The sequence below is a fragment of the Accipiter gentilis genome, chromosome 5, assembly GCF_929443795.1.
Source record: "Accipiter gentilis chromosome 5, bAccGen1.1, whole genome shotgun sequence".
NCBI classification, from domain to species: domain Eukaryota; kingdom Metazoa; phylum Chordata; class Aves; order Accipitriformes; family Accipitridae; genus Astur; species Astur gentilis.
In genome coordinates, this window is record NC_064884.1 from 8,539,110 (window position 1) to 8,558,616 (window position 19,507).

The following is a 19,507-nucleotide window of genomic DNA, read 5'->3' on the forward strand; positions in this document are numbered from 1 at the left end:
ACCGCTGGCCCCACGCACGCGTTTTGCTGCAGAGGGCAGGGATAAAGAGCGATCTAAAGACGGCTGTAAGATGGGAGGAACTAGGAGAAAACGGCAAGGTGAGAGGAAACAAACGGGCTTCCCCATTTCATTGCGCCCATTTTGTAAAAAACCATTTGAACAAAAATTTGTCTGCGAAGCGGTTTGCGAATTACCAGCATTTTTAGGCCGGTGTTGAAGATTACATCCCTGTTGCGCCTCAGTTCGGCAAGATCGCCGTCTAAGCCGCAGCCATCCGAAAAGGAAATGGTGACTTGCACCCCGTCACCATCGGCGGTTACGGCTCCTGCAGGCCGCGGGTCGGTCTTTTATTCTTACGTTTGTGTCAGCTGTGTTTTAGCGACTACGCGACGACGTCGCGTTAGCTTTGCCGGCTTTTTCTCGGGAAACAGGAGCGTTCCCGCTATCTTTTGTGACGAGGTCCACGCCGCGTGCTGCTTCCGAGCCAGAGAAGCCGCCGGCGCTGGCGGCTTCTACCTTCGTCGCGACGCGTCCCCTCGGTCTTAGGGAGACGTCAACGGCCAAAACCGCTTCCGCAGCTGCGGGAGCGGTGCCCGCCCCACCGCCAACGGAGGACGGGGCTGCCCCCGCTCCGAAGCCGTTATTCCTTCCGCGGTCCTTCTGGGACCGCTTCCCCCGCCGCCGCCCTCGAGCTTTTCGGCGCCGGTCGCCGCCGGAGGACCGGCCGCGGGCTCAACCGGGATCGCGCGCAGGGGCGGAAGGAAGGACGGCGCCGCCGCGGTCACGTGGCCGGCGGAGCGCGGTGCGTGGGATCCCACGCGGGGCCGGGCGTGGCGCGCGCCGTGCGTGCGTGCGTGCGTGCGGGGCGGGGCCGGCCTGCCCTGCCGGGAGGGGGAGGGCGCACGGGAGGAAGGAGGAAGCCGCCATCTTGGAGCGTCGAGTCGCCATAACAAGGCACCAAGGGGGAGCGAGAGGATTTTATACCTGGGCGAGGGGGGGAGCGCGGCTGGTGGCGGTGAGGACGGGCCAGGGCGCCGGGGCGGGCGCGGGTCCGCGCGAGCGGGGCGGGGAGGGGGGGTCGCCGCCGCCGCCGCTCGGCCGAGCCTCGCGGCCTGCGGCGGGCCGCGGGAGCGGCGGGGCCTGGCGGCGCCGAGGAGCCGCGAGCGGGGCGGGGGCGGCCGGGCCGGGCCGGGCCGCGGCGGGAGCGGCTGGGCCGCGGGGCCGGCGCGCGGGGCGGGGCCGCGGCGGCGCTCGCCGCCGGCCCGAGCGGCGGGGCGGCGGGCGGGGGCCGCTCCATTGTTCGCGGGCGGGAGGTGCCGGTGTGGCGCAGCTGCGTTTCGCGGGCGGCGGCGGCCCCGCCGCAGGGCCCCGGCGGCCGCGCCGCCCTCTGCCGCGGCGGGGGCGACGCCGCAGTGCGGCCCGGGCTCGGCGGAAACAATGGGCACCGCGGGGGCTCCGGCGGCCGGGCGAGCTGCGCGGCCGCTTTGTGCCGGGGCCGGCCCGGCCGGGCCCTGCTGAGGCGAGGCGCGGCGCGGCGGGGCCGGCTGCTGGCAGAGGAGGGGAAGGGTCTAGCGGCGGCTCCCCTGACCGCTAGCCCGGCCGCCCGCCGACCTGGTCTGCGCCTGGAGGAGAGCGTCGTGGTGCGGGGCGCGGGGGGGGCTTTCTTCTCTTGGACCGCCGGTTTGCGAAATGGTGGCGCTTCTCGTCTCGGAACGGGGAGGTTTGTCGGGTTCGGTGAGGCTGTGCGTGTTCTCTTTTCATCTCTCTCGTAAAGGGTAGTTAGGAGCGAGGGACTGAGAGGTTCCATTTTCTACAATATTGGGGAGCTCCTCGCCGTTGGTGTCCGGGCCTTTTAGGCGGCCCTGGTTACTTGTGTGACTCGTCCGGTTTTCAGAAAGTCAGTGGGCAGGAGCAGTCTGCTTTCAAAGATGCCTTGAAAGAGTGTTTACAGTCAGGAGGATAACTAGCAGGAAAATCCTAGTTCTGCAAACTTTAAAGTTTTGCTGTGAAGCTAGGATTGCTACCCGTGGAAACAGCTGGGAGGTCTGGGAAGAGTCTGAATTCCTTTTCCCCATCCTCTTGAAATGCCTTTTATTCACTGGGGAAGCGCATGTTTTTTGTCGACACTGAAGTTAGGAAGCAGTAGTCTGCTAGTTTTTCCTTTGCGTTTTCTGAAGATACGGATGCATCGTGATGAGAAATTGTACAGGCAAGCCTATTTTCTGTTGCTTCTGAAAGGTTTTGGACTAGGAGTGTCTTGACTCCCTAATATCGAGTTCTTCGACTCTGGTCCGTGCTTGCTTTATGTAAGGTGCATCTTTGTGTTAAATACGGTGTCAGCATTAGGTCATGTGTACCAAATGTTATCCTTTGAGCGCAATAGGGGTTGTTACTGACAGCTGGAAGGTAATGTCATGTGGAAGACATAAGCAGGAAGCTAGATAACTAGTGTAAATGTATATTACTCACTGCTTCAGTTTAGGCTCAGTCACTTAGACTTAACAAAACAGGAAGCTACTGTCAGTTCAGCTTGATGATATCATTAGTTTCGCTATTGTGAATGGTGTTAAATCAATACCCAATTTAAAAGTTTGAGTAAGCTGGTTGAACTAATTTTTGGGTTGGAGGAGGGTAAGCTGGTTTTGGGGGGCTTTTTTGTTTGTTTATTTCCATTAAAAAAAAAGATGGTTTCTATTTCCTTTTCAAAGTGCAAAGGGCGATCAGAGTAATTTAAGAGTTTTGTCAGTTCTAACTGGAATGACCACTTGATATTGTGGTCTTGCTTCCTGTCACAAACTTGTCCGTAATGTTGTTGCTTAGCATTTTAGGGCTGTTTTGCTGTGTCGCAGAAGTGGGGGAACCTCGAGAACTGGCAAAGCAATTGATATAATTCATGCTTACTTTATGGGGTAGGGGCAAGGACAGGTAGTGTATTTCAAGTGGTTACTTACTAGAAGGCTGCTGAAAATACAGTTGTTCAGAAAATTATCTTTGGTGACTGAAGGTGGTGGGCACAGCTTTATAGAAAGGGGAAAAAAAATTGACATGTGTCTTGGTAATAATCACTAAGAAAACAGAAGAGCAAGTACTGTTGTTGCACAGTGCCTGTGAAGAAGTGGTTTTTAAAATGCAAAGGTAAACTGATGTGACTTATGTAGTTAAAAATCCACATACTAATTGTTATTGTCTGCTTCTCTTTCAGATTGAAGCAAGTGAATTCTGATATAACTCAACTTTGTTAGAGGGCTTTTTTTAAAAAAAAGTTGATCCACAGTGCATCAGAGCAAGTTACTACTTTACTTTTGAGTGACTTACAGGTGCTTGCCTGCATTGCAATAAAGGACTCATATATTGAGCAAGACTTATTTATCTCTTCGTTTTGGAGAGTCTAATAAACTGTTATTACAGTTTCTGTACTGACTTTCAAAGTTTTGAAGTCTAAAAAGACATCTTTAAAAATAAAAACATGAGCACGGCCAGAACAGAGAACCCTGTTATAATGGGTCTATCCAGTCAGAATGGGCAGTTGAGAGGCCCTGTAAAACCCAGCGGGGGCCCAGGAGGTGGAGGCACACAAACTCAGCAACAGATGAACCAGCTGAAAAATGCCAACACAATCAATAACGGCACTCAACAGCAAGCACAGACTATGACCACCGCTATTAAGTAAGTGTTTGTATCGGTTGCCACAAACATAACTTTTAAAAGTTGCATATGGGAAAGTGTTCTTGGGTTCCCATTTTAAAAAGTTTTCTTCTGTTGTTTGATGACACTGACGGCTAGAAGTGTCCTGTGACGTGCATTATGAAAAGAAAGCTGTATTTCCATGTGCAAGTTTCTCTCTGAGAGTGTTTGTTGTGAAAATTGAATGTGATGCTTTGATTTTCAATATGTGTAGCCGATTGTCAGAGGTAGCCCACTGAGCAGCAGCAGCATCCTGTTTTCTTTGCTCATTGCAAGTAGTATGAGAGGGAAGTTGGGGAGTGGGAAGGATCTGAACTGAAATTTAAGACAGAGGAGGAAACGCCACCTAGTCTCAGTCCAGTTGTGTATGCTTTTCAGTTGTTTGTTGCAGTTCTTTCTTATGGTGGAAAATTCTTTAAAGTCAGTTATCTTCTGTCATCAATCTTAAGCAGTAGCCCTTGCTCTCCTCGGTGTGATACTCCGGCTTTAATTCATGAAAGCCTGAGCTGAGATAACGTGGTACCACTGTGATGCTCTACTACCATCAAACTGGTTTTGGAAGTGTGCTAATAAAACATGAGTGGGCTGGTTGGAAATTCTGAAAGATGTAAAAGACTTGGATGATATGGTAACGTGTTCCTTTTCTTTTTTTCCCTGTGGTTCCTCCTCCCCCTGAACAACATTCACTTTTATTTTGTTCCTTGATTATTTGTGAAGGAAATGCCAGCTGTTGTCAGAGAGTGCGTGATGGAGTACTCAGGTTCTTAAAGTTTGCCTAGCTTGTTCTGCCCCCCCCCCCCCCCCCCCCCCGCCTTTTTTTTTTTTATGAGTTACTCTAATGAAACTGATGAGTTAAACTCATCAAAATTCACTTGTGACTTCCTGGGACTGGGGGAGAGAAGGACTTACTCTCCTCTGTACAGTGGCTTTCAAGAGAGGATGGGTGTCTAAATCTCATTGAGAGCAAAAGACAACATTTGCTCAACAAGCGGAGTGTGTGCTTGCTTGATTTTCTCCCCAAAAGTGTTTTTTATCTTCTCACATTACTCACAGATTAAGAATGGATGTTCCCTGGACAAGAGATTTTTTTGGTGTTTTTTTGGTTTGTTTTTTTTTTTAAGTGATGAAATATTCTCATGTGGATTTATTATAGCCAGTTTCTGTCATATGACTAAGTCAGAGCTCAGTTTTAAATCTGTGTTCTACTGGATTGATTCAGTGCCCTAAAAATGGGACTTGAATTATGACTGGATAAAGATTTCACAAATTCTCTGTGCACTTGGCAGATTGCTGGTTTTATGTGTTTACAGTTTCCTGCCTGTTGCATCCTGCTTAGCTCAGAGAAGACTTGAGCTTGTGTGTGTAGGTGCTTTTAGCTTTCAGGAGGTGAAAATATTACATGTTCTGACATGTGTATCTAAGAAGCTAAAAATGCAAAATAAAATTATTAAACTTTTTTTTAAATTTATTTTTATTTTATTTTGCTATAGACCTGGTGATGACTGGAAGAAGACTTTAAAACTCCCTCCAAAGGATTTGAGAATCAAAACTTCGGTAAGGATGGTTGAATTGTAGGAATAAATATTAAATAAAAGAGGGAGGAGAAGCTGCAGTGGCAAAATATTTGTCCTAAACAACAATTCAAAAGCAGTTCAGCTCCTGCTGTTTTAAATGAAGAATTAATTTGTTCTACAAATGCTTGGGGGAGATGCTTCTCTTGGAAAGCTCAAAAACAGTGTTTGCTGTGAATTTCTTACTTTATTAGTGTTATGACATGGGACTGATTGTCAGTGTTTCTTGCGAGGCAGATTGAAAGATGTCAGTATATGTTTACAGTACTGTATTTGGTTATGAGAAAGCAAATGTTTCCTTCTCCACTGAATGGTATTGCACAGATTAGTGGGAACTCCTGTATAGTAATGGAATGCGCTTTGTGGTCTTCCTGCATTGCCAGTCTCTCATGGAATGAGACCAGTCTACAGCTGTGGGTTGTATGACCTAATCTTATGGATGTGCTTTTTTTGATTATTCAGGACGTGACCTCCACAAAAGGAAACGAGTTTGAAGATTACTGTTTGAAACGGGAGTTGCTGATGGGAATTTTTGAAATGGGCTGGGAAAAACCATCTCCTATTCAGGTTGTTTACAAACAGACTACTTACAAGCAGTATTTAATTTTTACAAATTTATTGTAATTCTTATTCATGCTTAAATGTCGGATACTCATGTCATGATTTGGGAAAACTGGGGTTGAGAATTTCTATTACCTGAATAAATCACAAAGTCATGCAGTGGGTGACTTGGAGATGGGACTGACTTACACTTTAGAGAAGTTAACTTAGATTTTCCTTTTCATTCTGGAGGCATTAGTGTGTTAATCCTCTGTTCAGTAACACCCTTCACGTAAGTAGTCCTGGTGAGAGCAGGGCTGTTCTGTAAATTTTCCCGAAAACTGAGTTACCATAGGCTGCATGCCTTTAGTTGTTACAAAGATAACTATGGCTTTATTATGCAGTCTTTTTTTTTTTTTTATCATAAGCATCTGGAAGGAGTGTAATGGAGATTATGGGAGAGAGATTAATGTTAGCAAGTTTGCTTTTCTGTCCCTCCATCTTGCTTTAGCTTTTAAGGCTTGTTCTGTTAAGAACTGTTGATGTGTAAACTTCAGGGGGGTGGGTGAATTAATGAACCCTCATTTAATTGCTCTTTGGAGGGTTATCATTGACATAGCTCTGCCACTGTATCTCCTTTCTGCATGACAAAACTGTGGCTTTTAGGTAATTTGTCTGCTTTAAAACAGATTCTAACTGTGCTGCCTTTCCAAAAGGCTGAGGGTTCTTTAGCTGTTGCTGTACAAGACAGCAAAATGAAAAATACTTGGGGCCTGTGTTTGAATGGCTGAAGTTTCAAAAGGAAAGCCTGCTGGTTGTATGCAAAGTATATCACAAGAGCATGCAGGTTTGAATTACATGGCCTGAGGTGGTTCTGATGTTAAGATATAGGTGGGTATCTTTTTCCATAGCAGGGGTTTGCTAGTAACTGTCATTCTCTTCACTTTTTTCCCTAATTTTTCACTTTTTTTTCCTCATGTGTCAGTACGGGTTTACTGTTCCTGTGGTACCTGATCCCTGGTTCTCTTATGACCAGGCAAATTAAAGACTTTTAAGTGGGATATGGGGAGCAGAGCTGTTGCTTTGTTGGGGAACTCTTTACTGACAGGTTTAACTCCTTCCTGCTGCGCATCTATGCTGCTTGCAGTTGCAGGATATTCTGCTCATGAAACAATCGGATTTCCTGTGGTACTGTTAGCGAGGAGAGTTAAATTTGGGCAGCCTCTTGAGCGATCATGGCTTATGATTGCTCATGTACTGTTTGTCATTGCATTTCAGGAGGAGAGCATCCCCATTGCTTTATCTGGTAGGGATATCTTGGCTAGAGCGAAAAATGGAACAGGCAAGAGCGGAGCCTACCTCATTCCTTTACTTGAACGGCTAGACTTAAAGAAGGACAATATACAAGGTCAGTTGAGATGGATCTCACTTAGTTGCAGCCGGGTAAAGGTATCAGTCGCTACGTTGCAGACTTGAATCTAAAACTGGTCAAGGAAATTGAGCAGCGTAGGTTATCTGCTTGTACTTTCAAAGAAAGTTAATGGGGAGTGGTGGAGGGGAGGTGAAATGGACATCTTCTGGACTTTACTGTCTTGCCCTGGAAAGTGAATTTGGAGTAATAAGGAAGCATGCTGGCTGGGGGACTTGTATGGAGGGAATATCAAGGGTCGGAGAACCCTTTCCCAGAATTTGCCTTGTAAGCAGTTTCTAGGTCTCGTTCAGGATATCCAGAGTGGAAATCCAACCCCATAGAAATACACCTTTCGTAAAGTCTCTATCTCCCTCTAAGGATTACTATTTAAGATACAGTGTGTTACTAGTAACTCATGCTGACACTTTTAACTTTCAGCAATGGTGATTGTTCCCACCCGTGAACTAGCCCTGCAGGTCAGTCAAATCTGTATCCAAGTCAGCAAACACATGGGAGGTGCCAAAGTGATGGCAACAACGGGAGGAACCAATTTGCGAGATGACATAATGAGGCTTGATGATACAGGTTGGAGCACTTCTGCTACACTACAGTTGTTGTTTGTTTGTGACTTTTACAGTGTGGCAGTGGAACTTCTGCTTGTTGTTACTGTTTGCCTGTTACTGGACAGACTGTGGTATGTCTTGTTTGCTGTTTGTATGCTGTTGTTATTCTCTAAAACTGTTCATATGAAATGTGGCCATGAATGCTAGAAACATTGGTTTAGTCGCCTTAACTTTTTTTTTTTTGCTCTTCTAACCTTACAGTGCATGTGGTGATAGCTACCCCTGGGAGAATTCTCGATCTCATCAAGAAAGGAGTAGCAAAAGTTGAGCATGTCCAGATGATAGTATTGGATGAGGCAAGTTGCTCCTGTTAAATGTCTTGGGATTTTAACACCAGGTTAAAGCAGTGATGTGTCTTGGCGAGTCTCCTCATTATGCACAGCAACAAATCAAACTTTGCTTAGAGACACTATAAGGTTATAGCTCATCCATTTCTCGGTATTTTTGAGAAGGTACTTTGGCAGAAGAATTGTTCTGCACGTGATTCTCTTAAGAAAACAACCTAGGAAGGTTTGCCTTTCCTGTTGTCTTTGCAATTCCTGGAGAATAGATTAACAGTCTATTCTGAAATGAAGCAATGCATTTCATTTGGTTTCAGTTTATAATGAGTGAGCTGTGCTTACCACATAATTGTCTATAAAACTGATTTATGAACATCCCAATAGCATACAGGCTTCTGAGTGAGAGGTTGAGAAAAATTGTTGTGTGAAAGCTCTTGGGTGACTCTGATAGGAACCCCGATAACTTTTCAATTAAGATTCCATTTATTTTTCCTGAATTTGATTCTGTTTAAATCAAAGTCTTGAAAACCAGGAGACAGTAAACTTCCTTTTACTGACCAATCCTGTCTCCAGCAGCTAAATCACGTATCTTTTGGAGCGTGGTGTGTGCTCCAAAGGGGACGGTCCCATCATAAGGGCAGGGAGAATGCTCCTGGTGTTTTGTTTGTTGTTCGCCAACCCTGCCATGTGGTACTACCAGAAGACTGATATCTTGCCCCATTAATTTAACTTACTCTTTATTACTTCTGTTGTTACAGGCAGATAAGTTGCTGTCTCAAGATTTTGTTCAAATAATGGAAGACATTATTCTCACGCTACCTAAAAACAGACAGATTTTGCTCTACTCAGCCACTTTCCCTTTGAGTGTACAGAAGTTCATGGTGAGTGCAGATGTAATCATATACATATGATGGCAGCGACATTGCATGTGAAGTAAATCAGCCTAAATCTAGGGCAGAAGTTTGAAAATAATTTTTGATCCACAGTAGCATTCATAGGAAAGCTAGGTATGCACAGTTCTTGCCTATAAGGTACTGTTTTCCACTTTGTACATCAGCTATATGCCATCTGCACTGATTTGCTTCCAGAGGGTGCTCCTGTTTGGCCTGCTTGGTCACCTTGGATTTATAAGTAATCTTTTGTGAAATTTTACTCACCCTGTCTGTTCTGTGTATAGAATGAAGAGCGAGTGGCTAGGTAGTGCATCCTTGCAGTGGAGGACGTTAAATGTGCTGGAGGGTGGGAAGTACTTACATTGTTCTGTGTGTAGATATGCCTGCTTTATCCTTATCTTTATTTTTCAGAATTCCCATTTGCAGAAACCCTACGAGATTAATCTGATGGAGGAGCTGACCTTGAAGGGAGTTACCCAGTACTATGCCTATGTAACTGAGCGTCAGAAAGTACACTGCCTCAATACGCTGTTTTCCAGGGTAAGCAGTAAGGCTGGGTCAAGAACATGCAGAAGCTTTATTGCTTTCAGAACCAAGAATAGGACTGAGGGTGGCAAAGATGGCGTAACAACACTTTTTGCTTGTCAAAAAGTGCTATTTAGCTGAAGCTAAAAAAGCGTGATTCTTGCCCTGCACACCTTTGTGTTACAGACCTTTGTTAATTTTTTTCCCCTCTTGTACAAAAATATGTACTGTGTAACTTACCAGCAGCATACCTGCTTTGCTTTCTTTCTGGAAGAGATTTAGACTTAATGTCTTGGATCCTTTGTTAGTAAAATTCTGCATTTACTGAGCATGTTACTTATATGTTCAGCTCCAGATTAACCAGTCGATCATTTTCTGCAACTCCTCTCAACGGGTTGAATTGCTAGCCAAAAAGATCTCCCAGCTGGGCTATTCCTGCTTCTATATCCATGCTAAAATGAGGCAGGTGAGTATGAAGTCTACAGCGGTTTATTCCCCACCACCCCAAGCTTTACTGCACAGCTGAATTGAGTCTTGTGCTTGCTTTAAAGTTGCATATTCTTTGAAAACTGAAATATGTATTGCTTTGCTGTGGATTTAGTTTTAGACTGTCCCCCCTCTGTCCCCTCCCTCCCCCCCCCCCCCCCCCCCCACCCCCCAACCTCTTTCCAGACTGTTCAGTGTTGGCTGGTCAGTTGGTACTTAAGAGTACTTCAGGTCAGGTTAATTAGTCCAGTGTAAACACACATTGCAGCCAGAAGGCACAGTTCTTAGTGCTTGCTGCCTCTCTTTTGCCAGCATGGGGAGCCATATTAGACCACACAGTGTAACTGACAGAGATGAAAACAAGCCTGATTTAAAACAAACAACAAAAACCCCACTACTCAGCCGACTGAGTGATCTGTGTGGCTTTGCAAACAGTAAATCTTGCACTGTGACTGTAGGGGAATCTGAGAATTCAGGGAGGTGGCTTTGATCAAACATCTTGGCGAAAGCCGTGACTGGTGTACGGCAACTTAGCACCTGTGGGCTTGGTGCAGATGCTGAAAAAATGCCAATGCAGCTTTGCTGGTGCAGAGGTTTCTGTTAATTGTATGTTAGCTCACATGTCCTCAAGCTTCATACTTGTAATATCCTTGTTTTCAGTAAGTGTACTAAAAGATAGCAGAAGGTTGAAGTGACGCATGTAAAACAGCAGTACTGTGAATTATTTTTTTTTTTTAATTTTATATGTAAGCTAGAATAAATTCAAATGACAGCTTTAGAGGAAACCTAGCTTGCTGTTCATCAAACTGACAGGTAATGGTAATGTTCGCTGGGCCATATGCAGATCGGTAATCAATTAAGCAGAAAAGAAGTGGTGTCAGTATTGAGAACAGAGATATGCAAATGGGTTCCTTGAAGTCTGAATTTTATATGCTTTTGACCAGTCCATAGACGATCTTTGTGGTGAGATGCAGGTATGTTTGTGTGGAAACCTTCAACTTGTTCATTCCTGCTGTTAATTTTGCTCCTTAACAGTGATATTCCTTGATCTTTGCGTGGCCCAAAGCGACTTGTTTGTGGGAGGAGAGTCTTCACAGAGAATTGTCTCATCCCACCTCTAATTCTGAATTGGTAGTGAAAAATACTACATACTGGAGAATGAAGTTACTGCCGATGTCAGTTTTTAAGGGAATGAATAAAACATGCACTGCATGTGGCAGGAGGCTGGGGGAAGACGATGGTCAAACTACCAGTTTAACTTCCTTGATGTGTGTTTCACGTAATTATAACAAGATACTCCTATTCTGAGGTGGCTTTGATGCAACTGTAGGAGGCTTTAAAACACAGTCAGTTAAGTGTCTAAAAGTGGTACCAAGCGCCCCTCTGGTAAGTTCTTTAGAATATGTGGGTAAGAAGTGCTAAAAAATATGTACTAGCAGCTTTCTTTGACTCAGCTGTTCTCTAATGACGAGGAGGAATTAATGTGATTGGAGTTCAGTGTTTGTAACTTGAATATACCTCAAAGTCACAGCCAGTTGGTGGGGTTTGGGGGTTGTTGTTTGGTCCCCCCCTTTGTTTATTTATCTATTTATTTATTTCTAGGAGCACCGCAATCGTGTGTTCCACGATTTCCGAAATGGCTTATGCCGCAATCTTGTTTGCACTGGTAAGAGTTCCTAAACGTTTTCCTGTTTCTAAAGGTTGTGATAGAAAGCGGATTAGCTGTTAGCCCTGGTATAATAGATCGCGTGATTTGTAATAAAATCATATGTTTTGATAAGATGTCTTTGTCAAGCCTGCATGTACTGCTTTAGGCATGTAGATTTTTGCCTTTTGTGACAAACTTAAGGTGCAGCTTGCTGACAAATAGTTTTACTGTGATAGTATTTTCTGCACTAGTTCTGTTTTCTGCATATTTTCACGTAAGTGCTCTCTGAGTTGTTGGGCTGTAAGCTTTACAAAATATCAGTAGAGCTGTGGCTAGGATCACCCGAGTGAGTTTTGCCGATTCTTTAAATGTTTACAGCTCGTCTTTTCTAAATATTTTTACAGTTTCAATTGGCCTGTGTATGATCCAAGTTCTCCATTGTATGGCCTGTTTGGGCAGTATTGTGGCAGTGTCTGCTGATCACTACACGTGTCTGGGTCCTCTTAACAAAAATTACTAGAAGCAGAATAAAAATAGTTGAGCTAGTGGGATGTAGTTCTGCTCTCAGGTCTGTTGCGACATTGGCAATGCACAGTCATGTGTGAGGAGACACCTGTGTAAGACGACCTGCTCAGAAGTAGTCTAACATGGATTAAAACTAGCTCGTTCTAATTTTTCAGCATAGATGTACAGATCTGGTGTTTTGGTCATTCTTCTTGTATTAATCATGGTTATAATGGATAAAGAGCAAGAAGCAGCCATAACAGAATTGTATGTAAACTGTCCTTGATAAAAGGGAAGCTTATATGTGGAACCTAGTGCAAGCCAATGTTAATCATTGTTAATCTTTTCACCCTAAATACTGTCAGCAATTGATCTAATTGAAAGTAACTTTCTTCATGACCTGGCTTGTCTTTCAGATCTGTTTACCCGAGGTATTGATATCCAAGCTGTGAATGTGGTGATAAACTTTGATTTCCCAAAGCTGGCAGAGACTTATCTCCATCGTATTGGCAGATCAGGTGAGAGGAAAAACATCTTTTAGGTACAAAGTTGCTGATGACTGTGATGTTTCTTAGGCTTCAGTTGGCTTCTAGTTTTTATTAGTCTGAGAACTACTTTAGGTAGCTTTGATCTTTCTGAGAAATTTATTTTTGGGTATCATCTTAGATGGTTATTCTAACAAATGAAACTGGCCTGAACAGCCTAATGGGGATGGGGGGGAAGCATATTTTGCTTTAATCTCAGGAGACTTATAGATGCTCCTGTTTGGAGTTTGGGAAAATTCTCTACTGAAAACTTGGCTTCTGTGGTGTCTTAAGCATGGTTTTCTTCTGTGTGTGTTCCAAGGTATGTTTCTAATGTCTGGACATCAGCAAAATACACCCTTAAGGAAGGCAGTAAACAAAGGAACTCACTGTACTTGAACTTTGTAGTTTAGACTTGTTCAAGAACTCTGTTATTGAAGAAGGGCTGGATGTGTATAATGTAGTACTGGAAGACTTTTCATGGGTAATTAATGAGGAGGTTTGGTCAGAGCATTTTGAACCTCCTGGGTTTTCTTATTCCTATAGCAGTATGAAAGTCCTTACAAAAAACTGATGTGAAAGTTGTAGAGACCTATGGCGGGTTCTGGATTTACTTGTATCATCAGAGACCGATGTTAATAACTCCATAGTCTGCAGACTTTTTCAATCAGCCTTCTATTTCTCAGGTCGGCTGTCTTTTTTTTTCTTTTTTTTTTTTTTTTTCCATCATCAAGGTCGCTTTGGTCATCTTGGCCTGGCCATCAACTTGATCACCTATGATGATCGATTCAACCTGAAAAGTATTGAGGAGCAGTTGGGAACTGAAATTAAACCCATACCAAGCAACATTGACAAGAGCCTGTATGTGGCAGAATACCACAGTGAACCTGTAGAAGATGAGAAACAATAAACATGTGCGTATGTAAATGCCTTTCCAAATAGAGGAGTTGTGTTGGATGAAAGAAGAGCTGATGTGTGAATGTTATCCCAGGGGAAGAGGGAAACTGATGTGCTGAAGAGGCTCTGAATGTGGGAACAAGGGTTTGAGATAGACGGTGCAAGGAATTCTGTGGATGTGCTTGAAGCTGGGAGTGGAGGATGAGTAATTTTTAGTTGTTTTAATTGAAATGCTGACCATGTTAAGGAGACCAAAAATGGGGTAAAAGGAAGCAGGGAAGGGTGTATGGAGAGGCCAGGGTGGCTACTAGTAGCCTAAGGAATTCTTTCTGTATTACTTAGCTAATGTGAGAAATTTGTGAGGGGCAGAGAGGAAGGTGACTCTCAAAAAGGTGAGGAGAGAAAACGGATAGCTTTGGGAACAGAGCACTAACAAGAGCCAAAGCACCTCACCAGTTAAGAAGGAACAGGTTCAAGCTAAAGTTGCATCCTTTGGTTCATAGAACTGTTGCGAGTAAACAAAGTTGGTAACAAAGCTGTAATTCATCTTTGCTGCCACTTGAGGTCGTCTAAATAGCTTTAAGAGACGATGAGGTTTCACTGTCGGAGACTCCCGAGTGTCCTTTTTCTGATTGTTGTCTGAGGAAAAACTGCTAAGTCGAGTCCTTTTGTAAGAAGAAAACTCGCCCTGGATTGGAGTCAGGCAAAACAGCTACAGGATGATGTTTTATCTGGTTTTAGTTAAGTTGCTATATTGTGCAAGATGAGACACTGTACGGTTTGGGTTGAAAATGCATTCTTTTGTGTGCTTTTCTCAGAGATCATGAATTAGAAAGTGAATCCCAACGAAGCTGCTGAAATTCTTCTTGGGTGACAAAAAAAAAAGTGGCCATAGCAGCAGAGTGCTAGATAGCATTAAGATGAACCGATGCCCCTTCTTTGAAATCATTCAAGGAGGGCCCTAGCCAGTCTCACCAAGCTGACTTGCAGCCTCTGCTTTGCTGGCTGAGCTTTCTCCATGTTTTCTAAATAAATACTTTCCCACCCTGGGTGATGAACTTGAAAAAGGCTCTAGGGTGGCTTCCTTAAGGGGAATGCTGTGACCTTGCCTGAGAACTCTTTGCCACTTCCTAAACAATAAGAAACCAGTAGGTAGTTATGCTCCATGGGGTATAGTTAGGCATTTGCAGCACCTCTTTCTGCAAAGCTGTGGTTGAGGTTGAGCTGTTCCAAATGCCCTTTGCTTTTCCAGAGCTGCTGCACAGTCAGTGTGATTCATTACTTACGTTCAGGTTTTGCATAGAATTGATTTAACTGTGTGTGTTGTGGTTGTGTTTTTGGTTTGTTTTTTTCAGGCTTTGATTACACATGCCAGAAGGTGAAGCCCTTTGATCCAGATCTGTGACACATCGTTTCTTTGGGGATACCCTTCTCTTTGTGGGTTTTTCTTCGTCTTTTCATTTCGGAACTATGAAGACTAAAGAGCTCGGCCTTTTTTTCTTTTTAAATTTGGCAGCAAGGAAGAAAGAAGATAAAAAGAGGAATGTCTTTTTGTTTTTCCACTTGTTTGCACTGTGTGCTGATTGAACATTAGTTGCACTAACTGCTGGTTTTAAATTTTTTTTTCTTTGGGTGGGAGGGGCAGCAAGGGAAGAAGAGAAACCCTGAAAAGAGAAGAATCTTGATGAACACGAGCTTGTCTGCTATTTCAAATTCTTCAACCATCGACTGAGTGCATTTCAACTTCTCCCTGGTTACTCATCTGTTTTTAAGCTAAAGAGCTTGTTACTTATTCGTGCAAAGTGCCTTATGCTATGAGACCATTCAGAATATCACCTTTCCGACACAGCCCAAGGAATCAACAGCCGTTTTTGGTTTCAGGTCAAAGTTCCCCTCTCTTCCCCCTCTCCTCCTCCCCAAGTACTCAAGCCCAGGGCTGGGAGGTGAAATGTATTGGTAATACTACTTTTTTCTTCAACTTTTTTTTTTTTTTTTAATTGGAGGAGTTGATATGCATCTGCAGTTCACCCACACTGTAAATACCTGTATTTAAAACGAAACCAACTTAAAGTCTGGGCTGATAAGGTGCAGCATCATAGCTCCAGAAGGAAAGAGTAGCCTGTCATCCTTTGCAGGAGCCATAAGAAAAGCCCTATGCTCTAGCAGAACACTAAAGACTGGTTTCCATAAGAGTCTCCATTAGTAGTTACAGCACTTGATATGTAGACTTGTTTCAGAGCCATGGCCCTCTTTCCTCTGGTGCAGTGTGTCCCATAGAAAATCAGATGTGTATATTGTACAAACTTTGTAAATATGATTTTTTTTTTCTGTTTGGGTTCATATATAACTTTTTCTTTTGTGATGAAGGTTGCTGGGGTTAAAGGGATTAGACTGATTATGGGAGCAGCTAAAGATGAGAGGGGCTCAGTTTTCTGCAACACTAAACAATGAGAAGGGCTCTGACCTCTGTGAAGAGCAGGCCTCTACAAGTGTCCCTTGTCAGGGTGGGTTTGCCCTGGTGCTAGCAACACTGTCCTGTACCGTTCGTATAGAAGAGATCACTTGTGGGGCCGTAAGGCCTCAAAATCTGTAGCTCAACCTGTTCGGAGATGCTCTTCGATTTCCCCCCTAGAAACTTGAGGAACTTGACAAGCTCTGAAGGGAGCCGTGACCTGTGTTCCACCATGGCATGAGGGAAATCCAGTGCGTGTCAGTGTTGCTGAGCAGTATATGTGTAAGGCGTGGATTTGGGTTTAAGAGAGACCATAGAAAACCAATTTACATGCATAAACTGACAGTTCTGGAGCTTTGTGGGATTGATTGACTTCCTGCAGCATTGTGCATTTTCTGCCCAGAGTAGCCTCTATACAGACTTGTGAGCAGGTAAGGGCAAACCCCTGTTAATGTCAGAAGCTGCAGAAGGCTGCTTGCCATCTCCTCTGTTTGGCATGAATTGCTGTCTGTCATTTTGCATTGTATATTGCTGAAAAGTGCTTTCTGGTCAAGTAGTGTTGCTTTAAATTGTGCCCCTCCCAACATGCTTGATGTTTGGCCTGATCTACAGGCAAAAGGAGTGAGACAAATCAAAAACCGTACTCTTTTTAAATTCCCTTTTAGCCTGTTCACCAACACTGGCAGGAGGCACCTGGATGAATGCAGTCCCTTTTGCTCAGTTGTTTATTGCGTATACAGATGCTGCACTCACACCATGCTTGCTTACCTTTGAGGCAGAAATTAATTGTCTTAATTTCTCCCCATTTTGACCCTTTTTCTTTTTTTAAATTTGAGTCAAATTGTTTGGAACTACAAGGCGGACTTACCCATCCGTTTCCTTGAGGATCATAAATAGAAGCCAGGTGCCTCCTGACAACAACTTTACAAGATGGAAAGGTTTTTGTGTTTGGGATTTTTTTTTTCCTTTTGTCAGCAGTGACTCCGTAATTGTAGCAAATGCTGCACTAGAGTACAAACTCAAGAGCTTGGTCACAGACACTCTGTGAGCCACACAGCTTACATCTGACTGGCAGGTACTAAATGTAAACAATTTTGGGGTGCTTTTTGGGGGTGGGGGGTGGGAGTTTGTGGGTGGTAACTTTGACCAAAAGTAAAATCTTGCTCTTGTACTGCAGCCAGCTTATGATTTTTCCAGAGAGACAGAAGAGGGATCATTTTAGTGCAACAAAGACATGAAAAATGTAAATAAAAGTTTTGTATCTTACCAGGGCATGCACATGTAACAAGAACAGGATAGCAATGTCGAGTCAGACGTGTGTGCTCTGCTTGGATTTGTGGTAGGTTAGCCTGGTGCCATGTGTTGATGGTCCCTCTTGAAGCACAGAATTTTTGAAAGTATTACTTTAAACTTGGCCTCTAATTGAGGATTGGCACTTACCTAAACTATCGGGGGCACCATTTTTAGGTGGCTTCTTGTCAAGAAGGAAGCAGCCTATTTTTGGTGCTAGTAGGCTATCTCTAACAGATGCAATCTTGCAAATGGAAAGATGCTCCAAAGGACTAGGATAATCCTAGTTTTTTTGGTTTTTTTTATTATTGTTTTGTTTTGTTTTCTGTTGTTTTTTCCCTACCCAGGAGTAAGGAGTGTGTATAAATCTTGGTTTCCCGAGATTCCTTATGAGCTCCTGTTTTTGCTGGTCACGTGCCGGCCTGTGCATTTATGTGTTAGTTGGAGCCTTCAGTCATGAGCCCTAGGTCAAATACTTCCTCTGACAAAGGTGACGTGAATGAGAATCTGATGTATTCTGCACTTTTCCCCTCGGAAGTCTAGAAATGTCACTCCGTGAATCTGATGAAATGGAGCTTCACAGCTGGGTGAAGTGGCTGTGAAGAGGGTGACGCGAATCTTTGGCCAGCGTACTCAAGAGAAACTGTAGGCTGGTCTCTAGGTGTGCGCCGTCAGGAGTGCACTACAGTTGCTGGAGGGCTTTTCCCCAAGGGAGGGGGGTGGGTTGGTCGCAAATACATGTTTCAATTTCCAGAATGAGATGGGAGCATCTTTCCTTTGCCCTCTGTGACTTTTTTTGTGGGTAAGAACAGGGAAGCTCAACATGAATTCATGTTGTATACATGTTGGTATCAAATCATCTCATTCTGATCTTTTGTTCTTTATTTTTACTTGGGATGGGGGAGGGTGTCTGCTCTCAGGATTTAAAAATGCTTCACACACTTGTTTGGGGGGTTTTGTTTGTGGTTTGGGGGGGGTGTTTTGGTGGTTTTTTTGTTTTGGTTTTTTTTTTTTTTTTTTGGGTTTTTTTTTTTTTTTTTTTTTTCCCCAAATGACTGATAGGACACAAACCTGAGCAGATGGCTGTCCTGCCTCGGTTTCTGTTCTAGAGGTTACGGAGATGCCTTGCCACGTCTCCTGAGCTGCCTTTGTGGTGGTTCTTGTCCCAGTGCTGGACTTTATAATGCCCCTGGGGCTGAGCAGCTGCTGCTTTCTGAGGACGAAGTGAATTTTGTTCCCAGGAACTCCAGTGGTATGGCTGCCATGGTAAAGGGTGGGCAACAGCAGTCCGCACAGGGAGTTTTCTGATTGCTGTGAACTTCTGGTCCATCTTTTGTGAATTGCAGTTAAACGAGGTCTCCGGACCAAAGAGCAGGCATCTGATCTTCAAAATGAGGCTTTGGCAGATTATCTTAGAGGTTTTGCTCAGTTCACCGTTGTGTTGCTAAAATGTCCCTACGTGGAAGCATTGTTAAATTCTGCTGTGTAGACAAGTTAGGGAAGGGTAAGGAGGGGTGGGGGGAGGGATGGGTTTATTAAGATACAGCCTTTGCTGTATTTTAACCAATAATTATGGGGAAGGGGTGTCAGGAGAAGAAAATAGTCACTGTTCCCTTTATTGAAAGAAACTGGAACTTTTATTTCAAGAAAAAAAATTACTTGCAATTCAGGTGGAATATTGTAATCCACTGGTCCCTAGTCAAGAGGTTGGTATTCTTACTGTTAACCAGCAAAGAACATGGAGTAGTCCTTGAAAACATTCAGGGGAGGGAGGGGAAAATTGGCTTTCTGTTAAATCGGTAATTGGCAAACTCTCCAGTGGAGCTCAGATTTTGTTGAGAGTGTATTTTCTCTGACTGTATGTGTGTTGCTGCACTGACTTGTGAAGAGTTTCATGAGTTCCGAGTGCAAAAAAGATGAATGGTAAAATCCCGATTTTGTTGATTAAACTCAATAAAAGCTCCCTGGAACTCCAGTTTGGTCTTGTCTTTTTTCTTTTAACGGTGCTGAGCAAAAAGTGTGCTGATCTAGAGAACCCTGGCATATGTTGGATGCTTGCAACGAGCTTTGGAGAGCAGCCGATCTTGATAAATGGAAAGGCTGTCTGCCCTTCAGAGTGACCTGCAGCCACAAGAGACATTCTCTTGCCGTACAGACCCTCCACCCTAGGTGTCGTGC

General features: G+C 44.1%; 1 protein-coding gene across 1 annotated transcript; it reads left to right on the forward strand.

The window, feature by feature from the left end:
• Positions 1-882: 882 nt before the first annotated feature.
• On the forward strand, positions 883-19,304 carry DDX6 (DEAD-box helicase 6). Its single transcript, XM_049799926.1, has 14 exons — positions 883-1,015; positions 3,203-3,666; positions 5,175-5,238; positions 5,718-5,822; positions 7,074-7,203; positions 7,645-7,791; positions 8,031-8,129; positions 8,873-8,991; positions 9,415-9,543; positions 9,878-9,994; positions 11,617-11,680; positions 12,583-12,684; positions 13,425-13,604; positions 14,943-19,304. Exons 2-13 carry the CDS (start codon positions 3,467-3,469, stop codon positions 13,598-13,600), a joined length of 1,452 nt encoding a protein of 483 aa, XP_049655883.1. The 5' UTR covers positions 883-1,015; positions 3,203-3,466; the 3' UTR covers positions 13,601-13,604; positions 14,943-19,304.
• Positions 19,305-19,507: the final 203 nt, after the last annotated feature.